This window comes from Xenopus laevis, chromosome 7L, assembly GCF_017654675.1.
Source record: "Xenopus laevis strain J_2021 chromosome 7L, Xenopus_laevis_v10.1, whole genome shotgun sequence".
Classification (NCBI taxonomy): Eukaryota; Metazoa; Chordata; class Amphibia; order Anura; family Pipidae; genus Xenopus; species Xenopus laevis.
The window spans coordinates 25,163,517-25,185,011 of record NC_054383.1 but is presented as its reverse complement, the minus strand read 5'-3'; the positions used below and the strand labels follow the sequence as shown (position 1 = coordinate 25,185,011).

Here is a 21,495-nt window from a genome sequence, read left to right as displayed (position 1 = left end):
CAGTCTCCTGACCTCATATCATTGAGCCACTCTGGGGAGACCTCAAACGTGTAGTTCATGCAAGTCAGCCCAAGAATTTACGGGAACTGGAGGCTTTTTGCCAGGAAGAATTGGGCAGCTTTACGTCTGAGAAGATAAAGAGCCTCATCCACAACTACCACAAAAGACTTCAAGCTGTCATTGATGTTAAAGGGGGCAAAACACGATATTAGGAACTGGGGTATGTAAACTTATGATCAGGGTCATTTGGGTAGTTTGTGTAGTGATTATGATTTAAAAAGCGTAAACACAGTTGTTTGACAATAAATGGCTTCAGCCAACCACTAACCATAAGTGAAAGAGAAGTTTTTGTGTTATCATTCATATTCTCTAAAAAATGGTTAAGAAATCATAAATTCTGCCAGGGTATGTAAATGTATGAGCACAACTGTAGGTGGGACCACAAATTACAATGGGATGTAAAATTGAGGTTTCAGTGTTTTAATTTTTTTTTTTTTAGGTGAAGGATTTAGTTGCCAGAATATATGGAAAATGGCAAGAAATACTGCATTGCTCTCGACCTCACCAGGTGCAGTATAATGCCCACTAATGTGGTGTTTTGTTAAAAACAGGAACCATACTTATCCTAAGCATTATATAGTGAATAAAGTATTGTAAAATATAAGGATATTATAATTTACAGGATATTAATGGCTTTTGTCTATTATAAGGATAATACAGATCACCTCCGAGCCTCATAACCTGTATAAAAGCGCTCGTCCTGTCCATGCCTTTCTATGGTTGTGAAGCTTCTCTGTGACTTAATTTACCCCTGATGTAAAAAAATGTCCGCATGCCATTAGCCTGTTTGTATATTTTGTTGTATAATGATGGAGCTGTTTGATTTTAGGGGAAGATCCATGATTATTGGGAGCCGTTCCATGACCAGTCCAGTCCAGGAAGTTCACAAGAAGAATGTGCGAATAACCCTCTCCAGATGGAAAAACTTTGCAATGGCACTGCCTAGGTAAAGGGAAACTGTATAGCCAGAATGTATAGCTGCTGCTCTTTTCTTTGCCAAAATGCCATTCCAAGGGCACTTGTAATTTACAGTTTGTATAAAAGGATTTTTATATATATATTTTGTCAGTTTTTGCAGTAAGGCTTATTTTGCCAATTAATACTACTAAAGTTAAAAAATGTTAAATGTAAAATATACATTGCACTTCATGTTTACTTTTATTCTTCATATATACATATGTTTAAAGCCCTTACAGGAGAAGGAAAGGCACAGAAGCAGTTTATTACCAATAGATTAGCCACAATAGTGCAAGCTGTAACACTATTATTCTGTAGGATGCTTTACCATACCTGAGTAAACCGCTCTAGTGATGTGCGGGCCGAGCCGATACCTGCGGGTTGGGCGTGTTCTGGTCGACCTTGCAGTGCTCCTCGCAGGCGGTGCGGGTTGAGCTCTTCTCCTACTCTCCCCGCCCGCCACCTTCAAATGCCGGCATCCGACTTCCGGGTTCCGTTTTTATAGTGTCGCGTCTGCTCGCCCGCCCTTTTGTGACGTCATAGGCGGGTGTTGCGGGTCTATAAAAGGACCCATGGGGGTGCAGGTATTAGCAGGGCGGGTTAGGGTCGGGTGTAGGTCAGGGAAACATCACTAAACCGCTCTAGAAGCTCTCTGTTTGTTTAGAATAGCAGCTGCCATATTAGCTTGTTGTGAAATCACTTCTTGCCTAAGTCTCTCCCTGCTCACTCATAGCTCTGGGCTCAGATTACAGCAGGGAGGGGGGAGAGGAGCAAACTGAGCATGCTCAAGCCCTAGCCCTGGAGGTTTATGCTGAAAACGTGAGTCTGATACAGAAGCCCATGTGGACACAATAGAAGTTTGTTTTGACAGAGGAACTTCAGAGCAGCATTATTTTGAGGTTTTACTAATGTATTTATATAGACCTTCCTGATAGTTTACTTAATTTTAGCCTTTCCTTCTCCTTTAAAGACTGTTTGTTACTTCCTTCAGTTAAGAGCCAATTCCTTCTGTGAATCTGGGTCTCATTCATTTTTGGTGGTATTAAACATTGATGTACATGGCGACGTATTCCTAGTTTTCCCCTGAGTCTCCCTGTGAGTAGGATAACTGAATGCCTCAGTGATCAAATGAAAGCTGATAAAATTACATTTTTCAAGGCTCCAGGGTTGGCTGAGTTCTGTATCTTGTTGCTGTCAGTCTTTATCCCCATAACTACATTGCTTTACATTGTCCAGTCTTCTACATAGTTAGTTTCTGTTGGACAATCTATGTAATATTATTGTGCTTCTATGGGAAGGGGCAGAAACACTGCCATATTTAGTATGGACAAAAACACAAAGTGCGTCATTGCTGAAAAATGTTCAAGCATCTACATGTATCACGTGGCAACATTTTTGAATATACTATTGTCTCCAGCCATGTTCAGAGCAGCATAAAGAACTGTGTATAATTCACTGAAATGATTCCTCCCCAGTCTCCACAGAATTTCTCTATTTAAAGGGACCATATTCTCCTTTTTTCATCATGGGTTCCATGAATAGGGCTTTGGGTCGGACATCTGTTTTGTTCTATTAATTAAGAAACATGAATGGTTGTTCAGACTTATCAAGAAAAAAAACATTCGAAACTCCTGTTCGTAAATAAAGCACTTTTTGCTTCTGCTGATCCACTGTTTGCAGAGGTGAAGCTGGTGAAACATTGCTATTCCATAAACCCTATTTAGTAATAAGCTGCTTCTTATCTCAAAAGTCGCAGCTTAGGGGGTTGTTTATACAGTGCTCAATATCTTTCTTTGAAATAAAAAAAAATGTAGGGAGTTCAGTGCCCTTTATTCACTAGAAAGATATAGACTGAATACAAATGCTGTTTATTGTGCCAGTTTTTAGCACACTTGTGTGATTCCTCATTAGGGCAGAGACAGACGCAAAGATTGGAAAAGCCGAATCTAAATCGCCGGTGGGATGGCACTCAGAGCGCTTCAGACTCTTCGGGCGACTTCTGAAAACGAAGCACTCCGAGTGCGATTTAGATTGGAGCCGTCCAGAACAATTCGGGCAGATTAGTCGCCTGAAGAATAGGCAATTAGTCGTCGGGTGACTGAATCTTCCCGTGTGTCTCTGCCCTTAAGCTCCTGTAGAAGTTATTCTAGTGTTTGAGTGGTGTAACTATGGGGATATTTTTACTGTCTTTAGTGGGACTTTAATTGATAAAGCTGCCATTCTCAAAAACTATAAAAGAAAAAAAAATAAGCCAATTTGTGAAAGAATTTTTGAGAACACACTAAAGTGTCAGTTGCCCTTTAAGGACTGGGCCTTGACTGATCTTAAATCTTTAAAAATGCAGTTAAAAACCTTCTGCAGGAAGGCAGCATCTCATGCATTAATGGTCATCCTGCAGACCCCCCACCCCTCACAGAATGGGGTCTCTTAACTATACCAGGACCCGTCCAAGTCTTGTCACAATGCCTTTCATTCCCAATCATTTCCTTTTTTGTAAAGTAACCAGTCGAGTGCTCTCACATTATAACATTATCCGGTTTTGCCTGGAAGCATTTATTTACAAGGCTCCCATATAAAGGATAAAATATTTTAAGTCGTTTATATTTTGAGGTTGTTCATGGGGACATTGTTGTAACACGCACTTTAATATATACCTCATTTTGTATTTTATTTTTCTATTAGAAAATGTTTATTAAAATACTACTTTTCCCTTTTTTGTTGCTTGAGTGTCTTATTATTGTTTGGTACAAGTGTGTGAGTATTGAACTGTACTTTGTATTTTTTTAATATAAATAATCGTAAGACTAAATGAAATAGACGAAAACCAAGAAAACGTAACTGATCATTTAACGCGTACTCAAATGAACAATTGATTTTCTCTTTCTAATTTGCATTAATGTCACCATTAAATTCTGCTGTATTTATTTATATAACCAAAGCAAAGATTCTAATATTTGTCATGTGAGTTTTAGCGACAGTTTAGGTGACTTATGATGAGGCACATTTATCAAGGGTCAAATTTCGAATACATGTGAGTTTTTTTTTTAACTCACATGAATTCGATTTTACTCTAACTTCGAATATTTATTTATAAAATCGAATATGTAAAACTCGGACTAATTTTACCGAATCGAATTTGACCAAACTCGACTTCGAGTTTTCTTTACAAAAAAATAACTTGAATTTCAGGAAGGGCCTACAAACAACTTCAAAATAGTCACTGCACCTCTCCCATTGACTTATATAGTAATTCAGCAGGTTTTGCGTGGCGAATAGTTTAATTCTTAAAGGGCCAGAGTATGATAGATCTCGAAAATCTAATTCGACTTTTTTTTTTTTTTTTTAAATGCAACTCAAGTTTGGATGATACCCTAGGCGAAATTTGACAGTTTTGACCATAAAAAATATGAATATTTGAATTTTCAATTCAACCCTTAATTATCTCCAATATACTTTAGTTAAAAAATGTGTACCGGTTTTATAAGAAACCTGACTGTATGCAGTGAAATTCTCCCTTCATTTACTGCTGTGGATAGGAATTGTCAGACGGTCCCTAACTGCTGAGCAGGGAAACAATCATACTTATGAACAGCAGGGGGAGCCCCCGCCTTACTTCCCAGCCATGCAGAACTCAAGCAGCTTTGTTTATGACGATCCCTAAGCAGCCCAGACCACACTGAGCATGTGCAGGGTCAGGCAAAGATGTATTACAAAGTTAGAAGATGGTGACCCCCTGTGGCCAACTTTGAAAGCATAAATTATATTTAGTATACAAAATACAGCATTTCTAGCCTTATTCTATTTTACACTTTCCTTGTCCTTTAAATCAGGTTGAATAAAGACCAAGTCCTTCTGTGACACTCACATGCTCAGTGGGCTCTGAGCAGCTGTTGAGAAGCTAAGCTTAGGGCTCGTCACTAATTATCCAGCAGAAAATAAGGTTATAAGATGATGCTACAGGGCTGACGATTAAATTCGGATGCTCATTGCACTAGTTAATGAGCTGCCATGTAGTAATTATCTGTATTAATTACTAATCAGTCTTATATTGTGACATTTCTATTCTATGTGTACTGTATATTGTGAGTGGGTCCCTAAGCTCAGTAAGTGACAGCAACACAGAGCATGTGCAGTGAATCAGCAGAAAAAAAGATGGGGAGCTACTGGGGCATCTTTGGAGACACAGATCTTTACTACTAAAGGGCTTGGGTTGCTGTAGTACAACATTTCTAGCTACTTTTAGTTAAGCTTTACTTCTCCTTTAAAGAACTAAACACCCATATAATAAAACCCACTACACCCTACCCTACATAGTGCCCCTCCCTGCTCCCGCCCGCACAGGCGATAACTCCATTAATTGCCCCCATATCCTGTAATTACCCCTCATTGCAGAGTAAGTACAGCAGGGCACATGGGAGCGCAGTTATAGCAATGACAATTGCACAAGTGCCAAAAATGCTGACTATTTCTGAAATCACATGACCAGGCAAAATGACCTGAGATGCACCTACACACCAATATTACAACTAAAAAATACACTTGTTGGTTCAGGAATGAAATTTTATATTGTAGAGTGAATTATTTGCAGTGTAATTTAGAAATAAAAACGACACCATAAAAATCATGGCAGAACCCCAGGATACAGCAGATCAGCTCTGTAGAACATAATGGTGTTATCTGTTATCCACTATTTAACCTGTGCCATATAGACTTTTTTCAATTTCCGCCATTGCAACACAGCAGCTTGTTTATATGAACTATAGTAGTGTTTCTGAAGCAAACGCATCAGTTTTACCAGTGCAGGGCAACGGTACATAATATTTTCATTACTTTAAAACACTTTCATTTTTTGGTTTTACTGTTCCTTTAATATTCAATACATTCTAAGTGTTATATTAGCTTAGTAACGGTTGGCACATTTGCAGTCGTGGTGGAGCTCGTGGCAAACAAGATTATGTCCGTTCTGTTGAAATCACTTATCAACAGGCCCTTGTCTCATCGACTTCACTGACTGAGTGAGATCAGAAACTACCAAGTAAATATTGGTTTTTGGATTGTTATATTTGCTGTTGACATAACTACCGTTGGGTATAGACACAGTGTTTTATGGATACACAAGTATCATTATATGGATATACACACACCCCGTGCTGCTTACACATTACTATATTTTAGTTATACTGATCTTTTTATAAAAAGACTGTCAATCTGGCGACAATTGCTTGGAAGTTTCATTTAAGAAAGTGACAGAATGGAATCTCCATTAATACCATGAGCCGCAGAAAAGCTTGTGTCAACATAGTCTGTCATTGTCTCCGAGATTTAAACTGTTTCATTCTCAACATTCGGTAAACGTTTTTCTTTTTTTAAATCAACAAAAAGGCACATTGCAGGTGTCTATTGCAGCAATTGCTTAAAGGAAAAGGAAAGTCTAAAATAGAATAAGGCTAGAAATGCTGTATTTTGTATACTAAACATAAGCATGAACTTACTGCACCACAAGCCTAATCAAACAAATAATTTATGCTTTCAAAGTTGGCCACAGGGGGCTGTCATCTTGTAACTTTGATAAACATCTTTGCCTGACCCTGACCCTGCACATGCTCAGTGTGGTCTGGGCTGCTTAGGGATCATCATAAACAAAGCTGCTTGAGTTCTGCATGGCTGGGAAGTAAGGCGGGGGCTCCCCCTGCTGTACATAAGTATGATTGTTTCCCTGCTCAGCAGTTAGGGACCATCTGACAATTCCTATCCACGGCAGTAAATGAAGGGAGAATTTCACTGCATACAGTCAGGTTTCTTATAAAAACGGTACACATTTTTTAATTAAAGTATATTGGAGATGGGTTTCTTTTTCATTAAAGAAAGTAAAAATGGGATTTTATTTTTTTGCCTTTCCTTGTCCTTTAAAGGAGAAGGAAAGTCGTTTAGCACTTGGTGGTGCCAAATGTTAGGCACCAAGTGATTGTCGTTACTTACCTGAAACCCCAGGCCTGTGCTCCTATCAGCAGAAAACTGCACCTTCCCAGGGTTATTCCAGTGAGCACCACGGAGCGATTCTCTTCCGGCTTCTTCTTTCTTCAAATTTCCTGTGGCAGACGCATGCGCAGTTGAATGAAATAGACGACTTTTTAGTTAAAGTTCAACTTTTCACTCTAATGCAGCTGCAAGAAGCAAAAAACAGCCGGAAGAGGATCTCTTCCATGGTGCTCACTGGTATAACTGATAGGAACACCGGCCTGGGGTTTCAGGTAAGTCAATACAATCATTGGGGTTGTCTGACATTTGGCCCCCCCAAGTGTTAAACAACTTTCCTTCTCCTTTAAGCAATTAACCTGCTGCAATAGACACCTGCAATGACTTTCCTTCTCCTTTAAAAGAAAGGCTGGGCTTGCCAGTTTCTCCCACAAGGTGAAACTTAGGGCCTGTGTCCAGGTGCCCGGGATCTACAAGATGGGTAAACAAGAAATGGACCTGATGCGTTTTGTGCGCCTGTCATAGGCTCACTGCTCCCAGGAACATGAAACAAGTGAGGCAGCCGTCCTGTCAACTGTGATTGACTTTGGAAGTAAATGTTTCACCTGGTTTGAATAAACTAGTAAATGGAGTGCTGCAACCATAGGGCTGCTTGTCTTCTTTGTGTTCCAGAAGTCTACCTGACAGGTTCTCTAGTAGGAGCTATAGTACTGAGTAGTGATGTGCAGCCCGACCCGAGGCCTGCAGGTTTACCCGCGGCTCAGGCGGGTTCAGGCCGACCCCTGGACAAAATGTGCGGGTCGCGGGCTGGTGCAGGTCGAGCTCTTCTCCTGCTCTCCCCGCCCACAACCTAGTGCTGCCAGCTTCTGGCGCAGGAATTTATAGACTTCCGCCTGCCCTGCCCCTTTTGTGACATCACTGCGGGGCAATCAGGCGCAGGTCTATAAATAAAGGGGAGCAGCGGGCCAGGGTCAGATGTGGGTAGGGAACGGGCAGGTTAGGGTCTGGTGTGGGTTGAGAAATTCTCCACCTGCACATCACAAATGTGCAGGTTTGAGTAAAACCCAACCCGAAACCGCCCGCCCTCCACCCGAGCGTGCCCGGGTTCCTTTTATAGACCCGCCCCACTGATGACATCACAAAAGGGACGAGGTGAGCAGGGGCACGGCTATAAAAGCGGAAGCCGGCAATGTAAGGTGTCAGGCAGGGAGAGCAGGAAAAAGAGCTCGACCCGGGTTTACAAGGTCAGCCCAAACCAGCTCGACCCGTGGGTTATGCAGTATCGGGGCAGCCCACACATCACTAGTACTGAGCTATCATCACTCCAGCCAGATTTGTTGTTGGCTATTTAGGAATCATTATATCTGAAGCTCTTTACTACTTATCTATTACTAATGGAAGCTGCATAGATTTGTGACCCTTTCTGTGGCCTTTCTTGCCTCCCATATGTCCCCTACCTGCACTTTGAAACCTCCCCTGTGTGCAGTGTCTTTATATTGTGGTACATGTAACATTATTAATTATCAGAGCTGTAAATTAAGGTACAAATACTGCAGGTGCAACACTAAGGGGGTTATTTACTAAACTCCAAATGCCAAAAATCTAAAAAATTTGTTTTTTTAGTATAAAATCTGAATTTTTAGTGGAAAAATAATTTACAAATTATTTGGGATTTATTATACCCCAAGGATGGAAAAATTCTGAATCTGAAAATCCGGCATCTCAGACCTGCCGAGGTTGCATATAAGTCAATGGAAGAAGTCCCAAAGATATTTTGATCTGCGCTGGGTTTTGTGCAATATTCTGAAGATTTTGTGGTTTTCGGGAAAAAATCTGAAAAAATCGTACTATTCTTTATTTTCACAAATATTTTGGGCTTTTTCCCCAAAACAAAATTTTCGGGAAAGTGTATTGATAAATACGGAGAGAAAACCCGTACAAATTTGGTCAGAAAATATTGAGAAAAATTCGGACTTTGATAAATGGGCCTCCCTACATGATGCCCCAGACCAGTAGCTGTAAATTGAAAATGTGGAGGACGATAAAAGGACAAGTTGGAAACAGAAAGCATTTACTTTTAGCTCTTGTTGATCTCGATCCTTCAGCTGATTGACTAAGGCTGCCATTGACAAGCAGGAGTGCTGATCATAATTAGGCAGGAGTCTTATTATGGGCGTGTCACATTAGGGGCCCCAGACTGATGCAAATGGGCGGGGCTTAATTGAGAAGAGGTTGGGTTTGTACTGCTCAGAGATAATAGTGAATATAGTCAGATGGGCGTATGGGGCCCCACCATTTCTTGCAGCAACCCTGTGAAGCACAAGACATTGGACACATCTGGTACCAATAATGGAGATCCACAAAATCCGTCTCTATGGATCCCCACCTGTATTCCTGCTCTGTATCCAGGCAATTCAGATGCAAAAACATAAATATAATAAGCCGGACAACAAAGACGCCACATGCTGAAATATGAATATCAATTTATTATATAACAATACAAAGTTGGCTGAAGCACACACACACACATATATATATATATATATATATACAATGTTCAACAACGTTACAAATACACAATTATTTTGCGTAATGTTCGGCTGCTGAGTCATTTGATTTAGATTGTCACTACTCTCAAGTAATACTGTTGGTGAGCTCGGAGTAACGTACAGTGTTATCCAGAAACACATGATCCAGAAAGTTCTGAATTATGGGAAGGACATTTCCCATAGACTCCATTTAAAGCAAATAATTCAAATTTTAAAAAAATGATTTCCTTTTTTTTTTTTTTAGATATACTGTAATTAATCCATAGTAGAGGCAAAACAATCCTATTGGGTTTAAATGATTTTTAGTAGACAATGTATGGAGATCCAAGTTCACCTTTAAATTAACTTTTAGTGGCCCATTTACAGTCAGTATTATAATAGAAAGCAGGACAAATCCAAGGCAGTAGCTATGACTGCAAAGTGCTTTTATTGGGGAAAAATCCTCCACATGTTTCGGGCGTTGGCCCTTTATCAAGTTTAACTCGATAAAGGGCCAACGCCCGAAACATGTTGTACTAATGTACTAAAGGTGAGCTACATCCTATTTATAATTGATTTAGGGGCCCATTCACTTAGTTCGAGTGAAGGAATAGAGGAAAAAAACTTCGAATTTCGAATGTTTTTTTTTTGGCTACTTCGACCTTTGAAACGAATGAATCGAACTAAAAATCGTTTGACTATTCGACCATTCGATAGTCGAAGTACTGTCTCTTTAAAAGCTACCAAAGTCAATGTTAGCCTATGGGGAACAAAAATCGTTCGATCGATGGATTAAAATCCTTCGAATCGAACGATTTAATCGTTCGATCTAACGATTTTTCGTTCGTTCAAACGAATAGCGATATTCGAAGTCAAAGGATTTAACTTTGACAGTCGAATATCGAGGGTTAATTAACCCTCGATATTCGACCTTAAGTAAATTTGCCCCTTGGTATGTAGAAATTTGTATTCTGAGACAATTTGCCATTGGTTTTAATTTTTTATTATTTATGGTTTTGAGTTATTTAGCTTTTTATTCAGCAGCTCCTCAGTTTGCAATTTCAGCAATCTTGTTACTAGGGTCCAAATTACCCTAGCAACCATGCATTGATTTGAATGAGATACTGGAATATGAATAGGAGAGGCCTAAAAAGAGAGATCAGTAATAAAAAGTAGCAATAGCTATAAATTTGTAGCCATACAGAGAATTTGTTTTCAGATGGGGTCAGTGACCCCTCCTCCCCTTTGAAAGCTCAAACAGTCAGAATCAGGCAAATAATTTAAAAACTATAAAAAAGAAATAACGATTGCCAATTGAAAAGTTGCTTAAAATTAGCGTTCCATAACAGACTAAAAGTTAAATGAAAGACGAATCAGCCCCATAAATAGTGATTTTTTTTAAATTGCAAGTTTTCAACTGAAAAACTCCCATACAAGATAAACAAGTCATTTACTTAAAGTGGTGGTTCACCTTTGAGATAACTTTTAGTATGATGTAGAGAGTGATATTCTGAGACAATTTGCAATTGGATTTCATTTTATATTACTGAAGGTTTTTCAGTTATTTAACTTTTTATTCAGCAGCTCTTCAATTTGCACCTTAACCAATCTGGCAACTAGGGTCCAAATTCCCCTAGCAACCATGCATTGATTTGAATAAGAGATTGGTATACGAGTAGATGAGGGCCTGAACAGAAGGATCAGTAATAAAAAGTAACAGTAACAATACAATTGTAGCCTTACAGAGCATTTGTTTTTTTATAAGGGGTCGGCGACGCCCATTTGAAAGCTGCAAAGAGTCAGAAGAAAAAGGCAAGTAACTATAATACTATAAAAAAGAAATAATGAAAACCAATTGAAAAGTTGCTTAGAATTGGCCGTTCTATAACATAATGAAAGTTACCTTAAAGGTGAACCATCCCTTTAAGTGGACAACCTCAACAACCTTTTGTAAAATATATCTAAATTAGATTGCACTTTGGAGATGCATGTCCACATTATGGCAGAATGCTGCAGGCCAAGTGCTTTTATATAAGTTATAGAGCTCCAAGGTGACATCATACCTCCCAACTGTCCCTTTTTTCGGAGGGACAGTCCCTCTTTTGACAGCACAACCCGCAGTCCCTCATTTGTACTAGAAAGTCCCGTTTTTCTCTACACTGAACAGCCACAAAAAGATAAAAAGTTTCAAACTTGATTGGCTTTTGGCAGAGAGCCCAGAACAGCCACAGCTCCAGATAAGATACTTTTGTAACAATTTTCGAGATAAGCAAACAAGTAATTGTAACAATATAAGATAACAGGTCCCTTGGGAAATATTAGACTCACAGCTTAAAGGACAATTCACCTTCATTAGCAAAACTGTATTAACTGTAAAAAAAAAACACAGAAATATGTTCACACTTTCATTACCTGACAAATTTTGTAAAATGAACATGGTAATTAGGGGGTGTGGCCACAAAAAATGGGCGTGGTCACAAACAATTCACCGTGCTACACGAGGCAGCTTTTTGTCCCTCTTTTTATTTCCAAAATGTTGGGAGGTATGGACATAAAATATCCTTTTTTTGTATAACAGGGGAGCCATTATTTATCAGAAGTTTCAGTGATTCAAGTGATATCACTAACTGATGACATCACTATTTTACTGGTTATTCATGGCTCTTGGTATTTTAAAGAGACATTCCCCCTTTTATAAATATGAGATTATATACTCAGTCCACCTCATATAGTATCCGAATCAACGCCTTCCTTTCCTTTTCCTCTTGCTCTGCTTTCCTTCACTTATCTCGTCCTCGGAATCGGTGGGAGTTGGCGCCTTTCGAACAACTTTCTTTTCAACAGAGTACTCCTGTTCCCCCACCTTGGGATCGCCTTTAACAAGAAATTCTCCATTCTGATAAGTTATAGCGACGAATGTCCTCGGGTACGTGCCATACACTCTACGTAGGTCGTCTTTGACAAATTCTGGAAGTTCTCGTTTCATCCCAAACACTCTCTCTAGTTTGCCCCAGTGAAGTTCTCCTTTCATGGTAAAGCCTTCTGGCCATCCGTTCTGTTTAACAGGTTTATGGTTATAGTTCACTGAATGGTTATATGATGGCACCCCACTGTATCTAGGGTAATACCAGTTTGGAGGAGCATAGTAAGGATTTACGCCATAAAAATGGTGAAATTGTCGATGTGCGTTTGTAAATTCCTGGGGATAATACATTTGCCCGTCGAAGAGCGGAGAAGGTCGGCTGCTGAAATTGTGCATCTGTATCGGGGGTAGAAAGCCACCAGGAGAATCTTGGAACCTTCCATTGGTGTAAGGCACGTAGGGGTTTGGATGAAGGAACATCATTGTACGATGCGGCGATGGACTAAAACCATAATGATACATGTTATGGTGAAACTTGGAAATGTGCCAGAGCTACAGACAAATAATGGAGACATTGCAGTTCCTCGACAACTAGATTGCTATTCATTTGATCCAGCAGCGGGTGAGTTAACATTCTGCAAATTTAAAACAAACGTAATTAATGCAAATATAAGTGATACAGCACCCAGGGAGTGCTTTATGTATTACAATGTTATTTTTAAAACATAATACAGGTATACAGAAACCCATTATCCAGAAAGCTCTGAATTATGGAAAGGCCCCCTACCATATCCAAATAATTAAAATTTCTAAAAACGATTCCCTTTTTCTCTGTGATAATAAAACAGTAGATGTACTTGATCCCAACTAAGATATAATTAATCCTTATTGGATGCAAAACCATCCGATAGGGTTCATTTAGGGGTAGATTTATCAAGGGCTGAATTCTGAATTAAAAAAACATCGAAATTCTAATAAAAAAGACCAACCGAAATGTAACAAACAAAAAAAAATCGGTTTTTCTTCAGGTGAAAAAGCCAATTTTGTTTGAATTCGAATCGTAAGAATGGAAGTAACAGCGCAATCGATCGAATTCGATACAACGTTTTTCCAAAAAAAAACAGTACATGATAAATTTTGATATTCAAATTTTCACATTTTTTTCAAATTCGAATCGAATTTGGACTATTTCCTAGTCGAAGTACACAAAAAATAGCTCGAAATTCACATTTTTTTTAATTCTTATTTTCACTTCCACCCTTGATAAATCTGCCTCTTAATGTTTACATGATTTTCTAGTAGACTTAAGGTATGACGATCCAAATTACGGAAAGATCCATTATCTGGAAAGCCCCAGTTCCTGAGCATTCTGGATAACAGGTCCCATGCCTGTACAAGACGATTTTGAAGAGTCTGTAAGATTTCATTACCTGATGCTACGCCCTGTTCTAGCACAGTAACAGCAGTATATACACTCTGAATACTATGAACAGAACAAGTACCTTAGTAACAAGGTACTTCACTGGTAACACAGTATGGGAGCGGAGATACAAGTGGTATTTGATTTGTATAGAATTGCAGTACAATGGGATTTATACAAAAGTTTAGCATAATATGTACTTTATAGTGGGGACAAATGAGCTCCTTGAATTCAGTAAGCAATCTAATACAGGTATGCGATCCGTTATCTGGAAACCCGTTATCCAAAAATCTCCGAATTACGGAGAGGCCGTCTCTCAAAGGGGTATATTTATCAAAGAGTGAAGTTAGAGATCCCCTCAGTCCACTAGAGTGAAATTCCGCCTCTCTCCATTCATTTCTATGGGATTTTGAAAGGCGTATTTATCAAAGGGTGAAAGTTCATTCTTTGATAAATACGCTTTTCAAAATCCCATAGAAATGAATGGAGAGAGGCGGAATTTCACTCTAGCAGACTGTGGTGATCTCTAACTTCATTCTTTGATAAATATACCCCATAGACTCGGTTTTATCCAAATAATTCAAATTTTTAAAAATTAATTCCTTTTAATAAAACAGTAGCTTGTACTTGATCCCAACTAAGATATAACAAATCCTTATTGGAAGCAAAACCAACCTATTGGGTTTATTTAATGTTTATATGATTTAATGAAGTAGACTTAAGGTATTGAGATCCTAATTACAGAAAGAGCCGATATCTGGAAAACCCCGAGCATTCTGGATAACAGGTCCCATACCTGAACAACAAAACTTTGCTTGCTTTTGACCAAAGTCATTACTGCAAATTACTAATGAAGTATAACTGCAACATATTCCTGATGAGCAGTGATGTCAATAGAATGTCACACAGACCATAAATTTAAAACATTGTTTACCTTTGAGTTAACTTTTAGTATGATTTGCAATTAGTTTTAATTTTGTATTATTTGTAGTTTTTGAGTTATTTAACTTTTCAATTTCGTCTTCAATTTCAGCAATCTAGTTGCTAGGGTCCACATTACCCTAGCAACCAGACACTTATTTGAATAAGAATAGGAATATGAATTGGAGAGGCCTGAATAAAAAGATGAGTAATAAAAAGTTGCAATAACTATAAGGGGCAGATTCACTAAGGGTCGAATTTCGAAGTAAAAAATACTTCGAAATTCGACCCTCGAATTGAAATCCTTCGACTTCGAATATCGAAGTCGAAGGATTTAGCGCTAAACGTTCGTTCGATCGATCAAACGATTTTTCGTTCGATCGAACGATTAAACCCTTCGAATCGAACGATTCGAAGGATTTTAATCCAACGATCGAAGGAAAATCCTTCGATCCAAAAAAGGTTAGCAAACCTATGGGGACCTTCCCCATAGGCTAACATTGACTTCGGTAGGTTTTACCTGCCGAAGTAGGGGGTCGAAGTTTTTTTTAAAGGGAAAGTACTTCGACTATCGAATGGTCGAATAGTTGAACGATTTTTAGTTGGAATCGTTCGATTTCGTTCGTATTCGAACGAATTTAACCAATTCGATGGTCGAAGTACCAAAAAAAACTTCGAAATTCGAATTTTTTTCATTCGAATCCTTCACTCGAGCTTAGTGAATCGGCCCCTAAATGTATAGCCATACAGACCCTTCGTTTTTTTTTAGATGGGGTCAGTGACCCCCATTTGAACGCTTAGTCAGAAGAAGGCAAATGATTAAAAAACTATTCAAAACAAATAAACAATGAAGACCAATTGAAAATTATCTTAGAATTAGTAGCCATTCTACAATATACTAAAAGTAAACATAATGGTAAACCACATATTTAAATCTGATTCCCAAAATTGGTCCTCAATGTATTTCCAGTTAATAACGGCCCCAGACAGCCCAGCATGACCCTGTGTCTGCTTCCTCTATAGTTACGCTACTACTTGTTTCTGCCATGGCATTGCCTATTTAATATGACAGTGGTATTACCATGGGCACAACACAGAATGGCCATCTCCCATAGACTCCATTTTATCCAAATAATCCAAAATTTTAAAATTTCCTTTTTCTCTATAATAATAAAATAATAAATACCCTGTACTTGATCCAAACTAAGATATAATTAATCCTTATTGGAAGCAAAATCCGCCCATTGGGTTTATTTAAAGGGATACTGTCATGGGAAAACATGTTCATCAGTTAATAGTGCTACTCCAGCAGAATTCTGCATTGAAATCCAATTCTAAAAAGAGCACAGATTTTTTTTATATTCAATTTTGAAATCTGACATGGGGCTAGACATTTTGTCAGTTTCCCAGCTGCCCCAGTCATGTGACTTGTGCCTGCATATTAGGATGGAACTACTTTCTGACAGGCTGTTATTTTTCCTACTTAATGTAACTGAATCAGTCTCAGTGGGACTTGGCTTTTACTATTGAGTGTTGTTTTTAGATCTACCAGGCAGCTGTTATCTTGTGTTAGGGAGCTGTTATCGGTTACCTTCCCATTGATCTGTTGTTTTGTTGTTAGGTGATATCACTCCAACTTGCAGTACAGCAGTAAAGAGTGATTAAAGTTTATCAGAGCACAAGTCACATGACTGGGGGCAGCTGGGAAACTAACAAAATGTCTAGTCCCATGTCAGATTTCAAAATTAAATTAAAAAAAATCTGTTCTTTTGAAAAATGGATTTCAGTGACTAATTCTGCTGGAGCAGCACTATTAACTGATGTGTTTTGAAAAAAGAAAAACATATTTTCCCATGACAGTAAATAAACCCAATGGGCGGATTTTGCATCCAATAAGGATTAATTATGTCTTAGTTAGGATCAAGTACAGGGTATTTATTATGTTATTATTACAGAGAAAAAGGAAATCAATTTGAAAATTTTGTATTATTTGGATAAAATGGAGTCTATGGGAGATGGCCATTCTGTGTTGTGCCCATGGTAATACCACTGTCATATTAAATAGGCAATGCCATGGCAGAAACAAGTAGTAGCGTAACTATAGAGGAAGCAAACCCAGGGTCAGGCTATTAACGGATGCATTTTGAAAAAAAACATGTTTTCCCATGACACTATCCCTTTAAGGTATGAAAATCCAAATTATGGAAAGAGCTGTTATCCAGAAAACCCCAGGTCCCAAGCATTCTGGATAACAGGTCCCATACCTGTATATATAAAGGTGGCCATACGTGGGTCAGTAAAGGCTGCTGACTCAGTCCAGTGTGTGGGTGCCCAAATAGGGTGCCCGTGCCAAACGAGCAGATCTGCATTATATGGTCTGTTTAAGGCTCTTTCATAACCAAAGATAAATATGTTTGGCCTACATGACCCTATATCACATGCACGCCTCCGTAAGCAACAAATGGAAGCCGTTTTCAATTGTGCCTTCCACATACATTCCTAGAAAGAATGTCTAGCGACGTGCAACATAAACATCCAATTTCCCCACCTATTTATGTCTCCCGTGATTTACAGCTTCATTGTGGTGAAAGGTGTAATTACAGCTAAGCAGAATTAATAGTCCTTGTGTAGACTAGCAGGTGCCAGCGGATTTGCATAGAAAAATCATAGCAGGCACCAATACAGAAATGGATACAGACCATTAATAAGTGGGGCTTTTCTATAAATATTTAGATAAATGTCGGTTACTGTGCACAGAGATTTATTCGTATGCGGGTGTTTATTTATAAAGAAGTGACAGATGCCTTCTTGCTTCTGTTTCGATTTGCTGAAAAATTCACAAGTTTCCTGTGAAACTCGTAAAATGGCGAAACATTTGCGAAACTTGAAAATTTTGACGCCACTGTTAAGGTCAATGGGTGTCCAAATAGTGTTGCCACGCATCGGTTTTGATGTGAGCGACTTTTTCCGACACGTGTCCAAAATTTTTTGGCGCTGGCGAATTTTGGTGGGAGTTTCTCAAATTTATTCACCGACACGGAAATTCGTGCCTGGTGAATTAATTCACCCATCACTACTTCTTGTATTTCTGTCCAGGTAACCCATGAATAGTACAGTGTTTTGGGATTTACAGTACAGCGCAATGCAGTGTGTTCTGGGCTTTACAGGGGATTTCTTAACTGACCATAAACTTTGCAAGGGGTTGTTCACCTTTAAATTAACTTCTAGTATGATGTAGAGAGCGATATTCTGAGACAATTTGCAATTGGTTTTCATTTTATCATTATATGTGTTTTTTGAGTTATTTCGCTTTTCATTCAGCAGCTCTCCAGTTTGCAATTTCAGCAATCTGGTCGCTAGGGTCTAATTTACTCTAGCAACCAGGCATTGATTTGATGATAAGAGACTGGAATACGAATAGGAAGGGGGCTGAATAGAAAGATGAGTAATAATCTGTAGTATGGAAAATTTGTTTTTGTAGATGGGGTCAGTGACCCCATCTGAAAGCTGGAAAGAAATTAAACTATAGGCAAACATTTCAGATTATAAAAAAAGAAATAATGGAAGACCAATTGAAAAGTTGCTTAAAATTAATGATTCTAGTACATACTAAAAGTTATCTTTCTGGTGAACCACCTCTCTAATTCTCTACTCATTTTGGTCATGGACATTTTTGGCCTTAGCTTCTATACCCACAGGCATTTCAGATTGTATTGGCTCTATGCAGAATTTTTACATTTTCCTCCACTTACAGGACCATTTATCAACATTCTCGTGTTAGTAGTTTTAAGGGTTATTTAAACCACATATAAATTAAATTTCTCTAAAACCATAAATGGCAAGTTATTTATTAAAAGATTCAAATATGAAAAACACAAACGAAAAGAAAATGCTGAACAATGTGCAAAAAAATACTGAAACCTCTAAAACTTAGAATTTTTCAGACAATTGCTAGAAAAAAAATCCCCCGAAAAACTCTAAGGGGCAGATTTACTAAGGGTCGAATATCGAGGGTTAATTAACCCTCGATATTCGACTAGGAACTAAAATCGTTCGACTTCGAATATCGAAGTCGAACTATTTAGCGCTAATCCTACGATCGAACGATCGAAGGATTATTCGTTCGATCGAACGATTAAATCCTTCGAATCGAACGATTCGAAGGATTTTAATCCAACGATTGAAGGAATATCCTTTGATCAAAAAAACACAGGCAAGCCTATGGGGACCTTCCCCATAGGCTAACATTGAGTTCGGTAGCTTTTAGCTGCCGAACTAGGGGGTCGAAGTTTTTCTTAAAGAGACAGTACTTCGATTATCGAATGGTCGAATAGTCGAACGATTTTTAGTTCGAATCGTTCGATTCGTAGTCGAAGTCGTAGTCGAAGGTCGAACTAGCCCATTCGATGGTCGAAGTAGCCAAAAAAACACTTCGAAATTCGAAGTTTTTTTAATTCGAATCCTTCACTCGAGCTTTGTAAATGTGACCCTAAAAGTCTGAATGGCTTAAAAAAAGGTCCAATAGGATCAGCGCAGCTCTCATTGACTACTTTTACTTGGTGAATACTTGTACAGGTATGGGACCTGTTATCCAGAATGCTCTGGACCTGGGGTTTTCTGGATAAGGGATCTTTCTATGGATCTCCATATGGTAAGTCTATAAGTTACTAAACAATCATTTAAATATTAGTGAAACCCTATAGGATTGTTTTGCCTCCTATGAGAATTAAATATATCTTAGTTGGGATCAAGTACGAGGTACTGTTTTATTATTACAGAGAAAAAGGAAATCATTTTTACAGATTAGAATCGTTTAAAATTGAATCTTTGGGAGATGGCCTCCCTGTAATTCAGAACTTTCTAGATAACAGGTTTCCGGATAACGCATCCCATACCTGCATTGGATTTTTTTGTGGTTTTTAAACGTAACAAATCTCAAATTTTTAGGGTTTTTGTTTTTCAAATAAAACAAATTTTAAGACAATTCAAAATACAAATGTTAGTAAATCAGACCCTTAGTCACAGGTGTTAATAGATTTTATTCTGCCCTTTACCTACAGGAATTCTTGACCTTTACCTACAGGAATGGACACTCAATTCTTTTCTGTGTTCAGCATTGCCCGGCTTTGTGGTGAAACACATAAAAATATAGCACGTGGCAGACCAACCTGTGGGTACTTTGGGTTAGATGGTAGCGGCACCCTGGTTGTACTGAGCAACTAAACACACCAAGAGCATTTACTGCTGACAGATCTATAACTGGTCGATATAATACTCTTTTGATATTGATCTTTGCATTATGAACGTCAGCTAAGTGCAGGTTAATCATTCATAAAATAAACATTTACATTGTTTCAAGCAGTGAATTACAATTGTTTAATAGATTTACTGTATCTCTTTAGGGCAGAGACACACGTGGAGATTAGTCTCCTGTCGACAAATCGCCTCTTCTTCGGGCGACTAATCTCCCCAAACTGCCATCTCGCCGGCTAGAATCTAACTTGCTGGTGGGATGGCACTCGGAACCCTTTATTTTCAGAAGTCGCCTCGTGAGGCAACTTTGGGCGACTTCGGAATACGAAGCGCTCTGAGTGCCATCCCGCCAGTGATTTAGATTCTAGCCCACGGGAAGGCAATTCGGGGAGATAAGTCGCCCTAAGATGAGGCGATTTGTCGACAGGCAACTAAATCTCCCCGAATCTCCATGTGTGTCTCTGCCCTTAAAGCAATAGCAGATAGATACGTTTAGTGCACTTAACTTACCTGTATGAATAAATCAAAACCCGGTAATCCCAGCTTTGAATGGTAAGTAGCAGATTTTACTCTAGAACGGCTGGACATCAGCAGATGGAATACTAAGCATCCTCCTGTTGTGATCTAGGCTAGGAACTTGCTAACTGTGTAATACTCCCAGTGAATCCAGTGCTCTCCACCTACAGAGCTGCAGCTCCGCCTGACACCAGCCAAACGGTAACCAAGCACCCAAACAACTAGCTAGCAACACCCCGCCTGCACGGCTCCACACTTCCTCATAGCACTGAATGTACCAATTATTTCTCATACCTACGTGAATAATAATTATAACATAAGTGCACGCTGGGTGTCTTGAAGCCACTTTAATAATAATATGGGGGAAGTAGTGAGCAAATAACTGCGTGTATATCTGAATGGAATGTAAAGCTTTAGCTTAATGGTCAGCCATGTGGAACTACTCAGAATAAGCTGCATGATGGGCACTTTGGATCTGCAGAAAAAAAATAATGTGCCACAGTTCTCAAATCCTGACCATACGCTGAAAGATCCAATCATTTTGCCAGGTCATCAAACAAGCGCAAGGTGGGTGATATTAGGTTGATGTTTGGCCCTTGAGGTAAATTATTTGATCACAACGGCGGCAAATGCAGCTTGTTAGTAGGGTTGCCACCTGGCCAGTAAAAGTGATGGTTGATCCCAATGTTATTAATAGGGAAAAAAGATAAATATATAGGAAGGCCGGTATTTTTTTCCAGAAAAGGTGACAACCCTACTTGTTAGCGAGAGGACCGTAGCAACAAGCCGGTGTAGTCTTTGCTCCAACAGGATTTTTACATTTGCATGATCAAGATCTGGCCAATTTTCAGACAGGTATCTGTCAGACAGGTCTATTGGAGGGCCCCTTAGTTGGGCCAATAAGCTGCCAAATCAAATTGGCTGTTTTTATCTGCCCTTATATAAGGGGCTCTGACCCTCAACTCTCCTCAGATGGCAGCAGCTTGCAAGTTACAAGAGGC

The 21,495-nt window shown here is 38.9% G+C and overlaps 2 protein-coding genes across 3 annotated transcripts in view; one reads left to right on the top strand and one right to left on the bottom strand.

The window, feature by feature from the left end:
- Positions 1–3,731, top strand: part of slf2.L (SMC5-SMC6 complex localization factor 2 L homeolog) — a 29,427-nt gene extending 25,696 nt beyond the window's left edge. The window contains exons 19-21 of one of the 2 annotated variants that reach the window (XM_041568697.1): positions 500–568; positions 890–1,006; positions 2,929–3,731. In XM_041568697.1, the coding sequence (XP_041424631.1) occupies positions 500–568; positions 890–1,006 (186 nt within the window). In that variant the 3' untranslated portion in view covers positions 2,929–3,731. Of the gene's footprint in view, positions 1–499; positions 569–889; positions 1,109–2,928 lie in introns of those variants that run through there. The other variant, XM_041568696.1, reaches the window with a different exon arrangement.
- Positions 3,732–11,925: 8,194 nt separating this feature from the next.
- LOC108696147 lies at positions 11,926–20,655 on the bottom strand. Its single transcript, XM_018225230.2, has 2 exons — positions 20,489–20,655; positions 11,926–13,019 (listed from the first exon to the last, which is right to left on the bottom strand). Exon 2 carries the CDS (start codon positions 12,904–12,906, stop codon positions 12,262–12,264), a length of 645 nt encoding a protein of 214 aa, XP_018080719.1. The 5' UTR covers positions 12,907–13,019; positions 20,489–20,655; the 3' UTR covers positions 11,926–12,261.
- Between the last annotated feature and the right edge of the window lie 840 nt (positions 20,656–21,495).

What these genes read in the sequence shown, in the direction of transcription:
- LOC108696147 (XM_018225230.2), bottom strand. Translation starts at nt 12,906, where the DNA reads ATGTATCATTATGGTTTTAGTCCATCGCCGCATCGTACAATGATGTTC.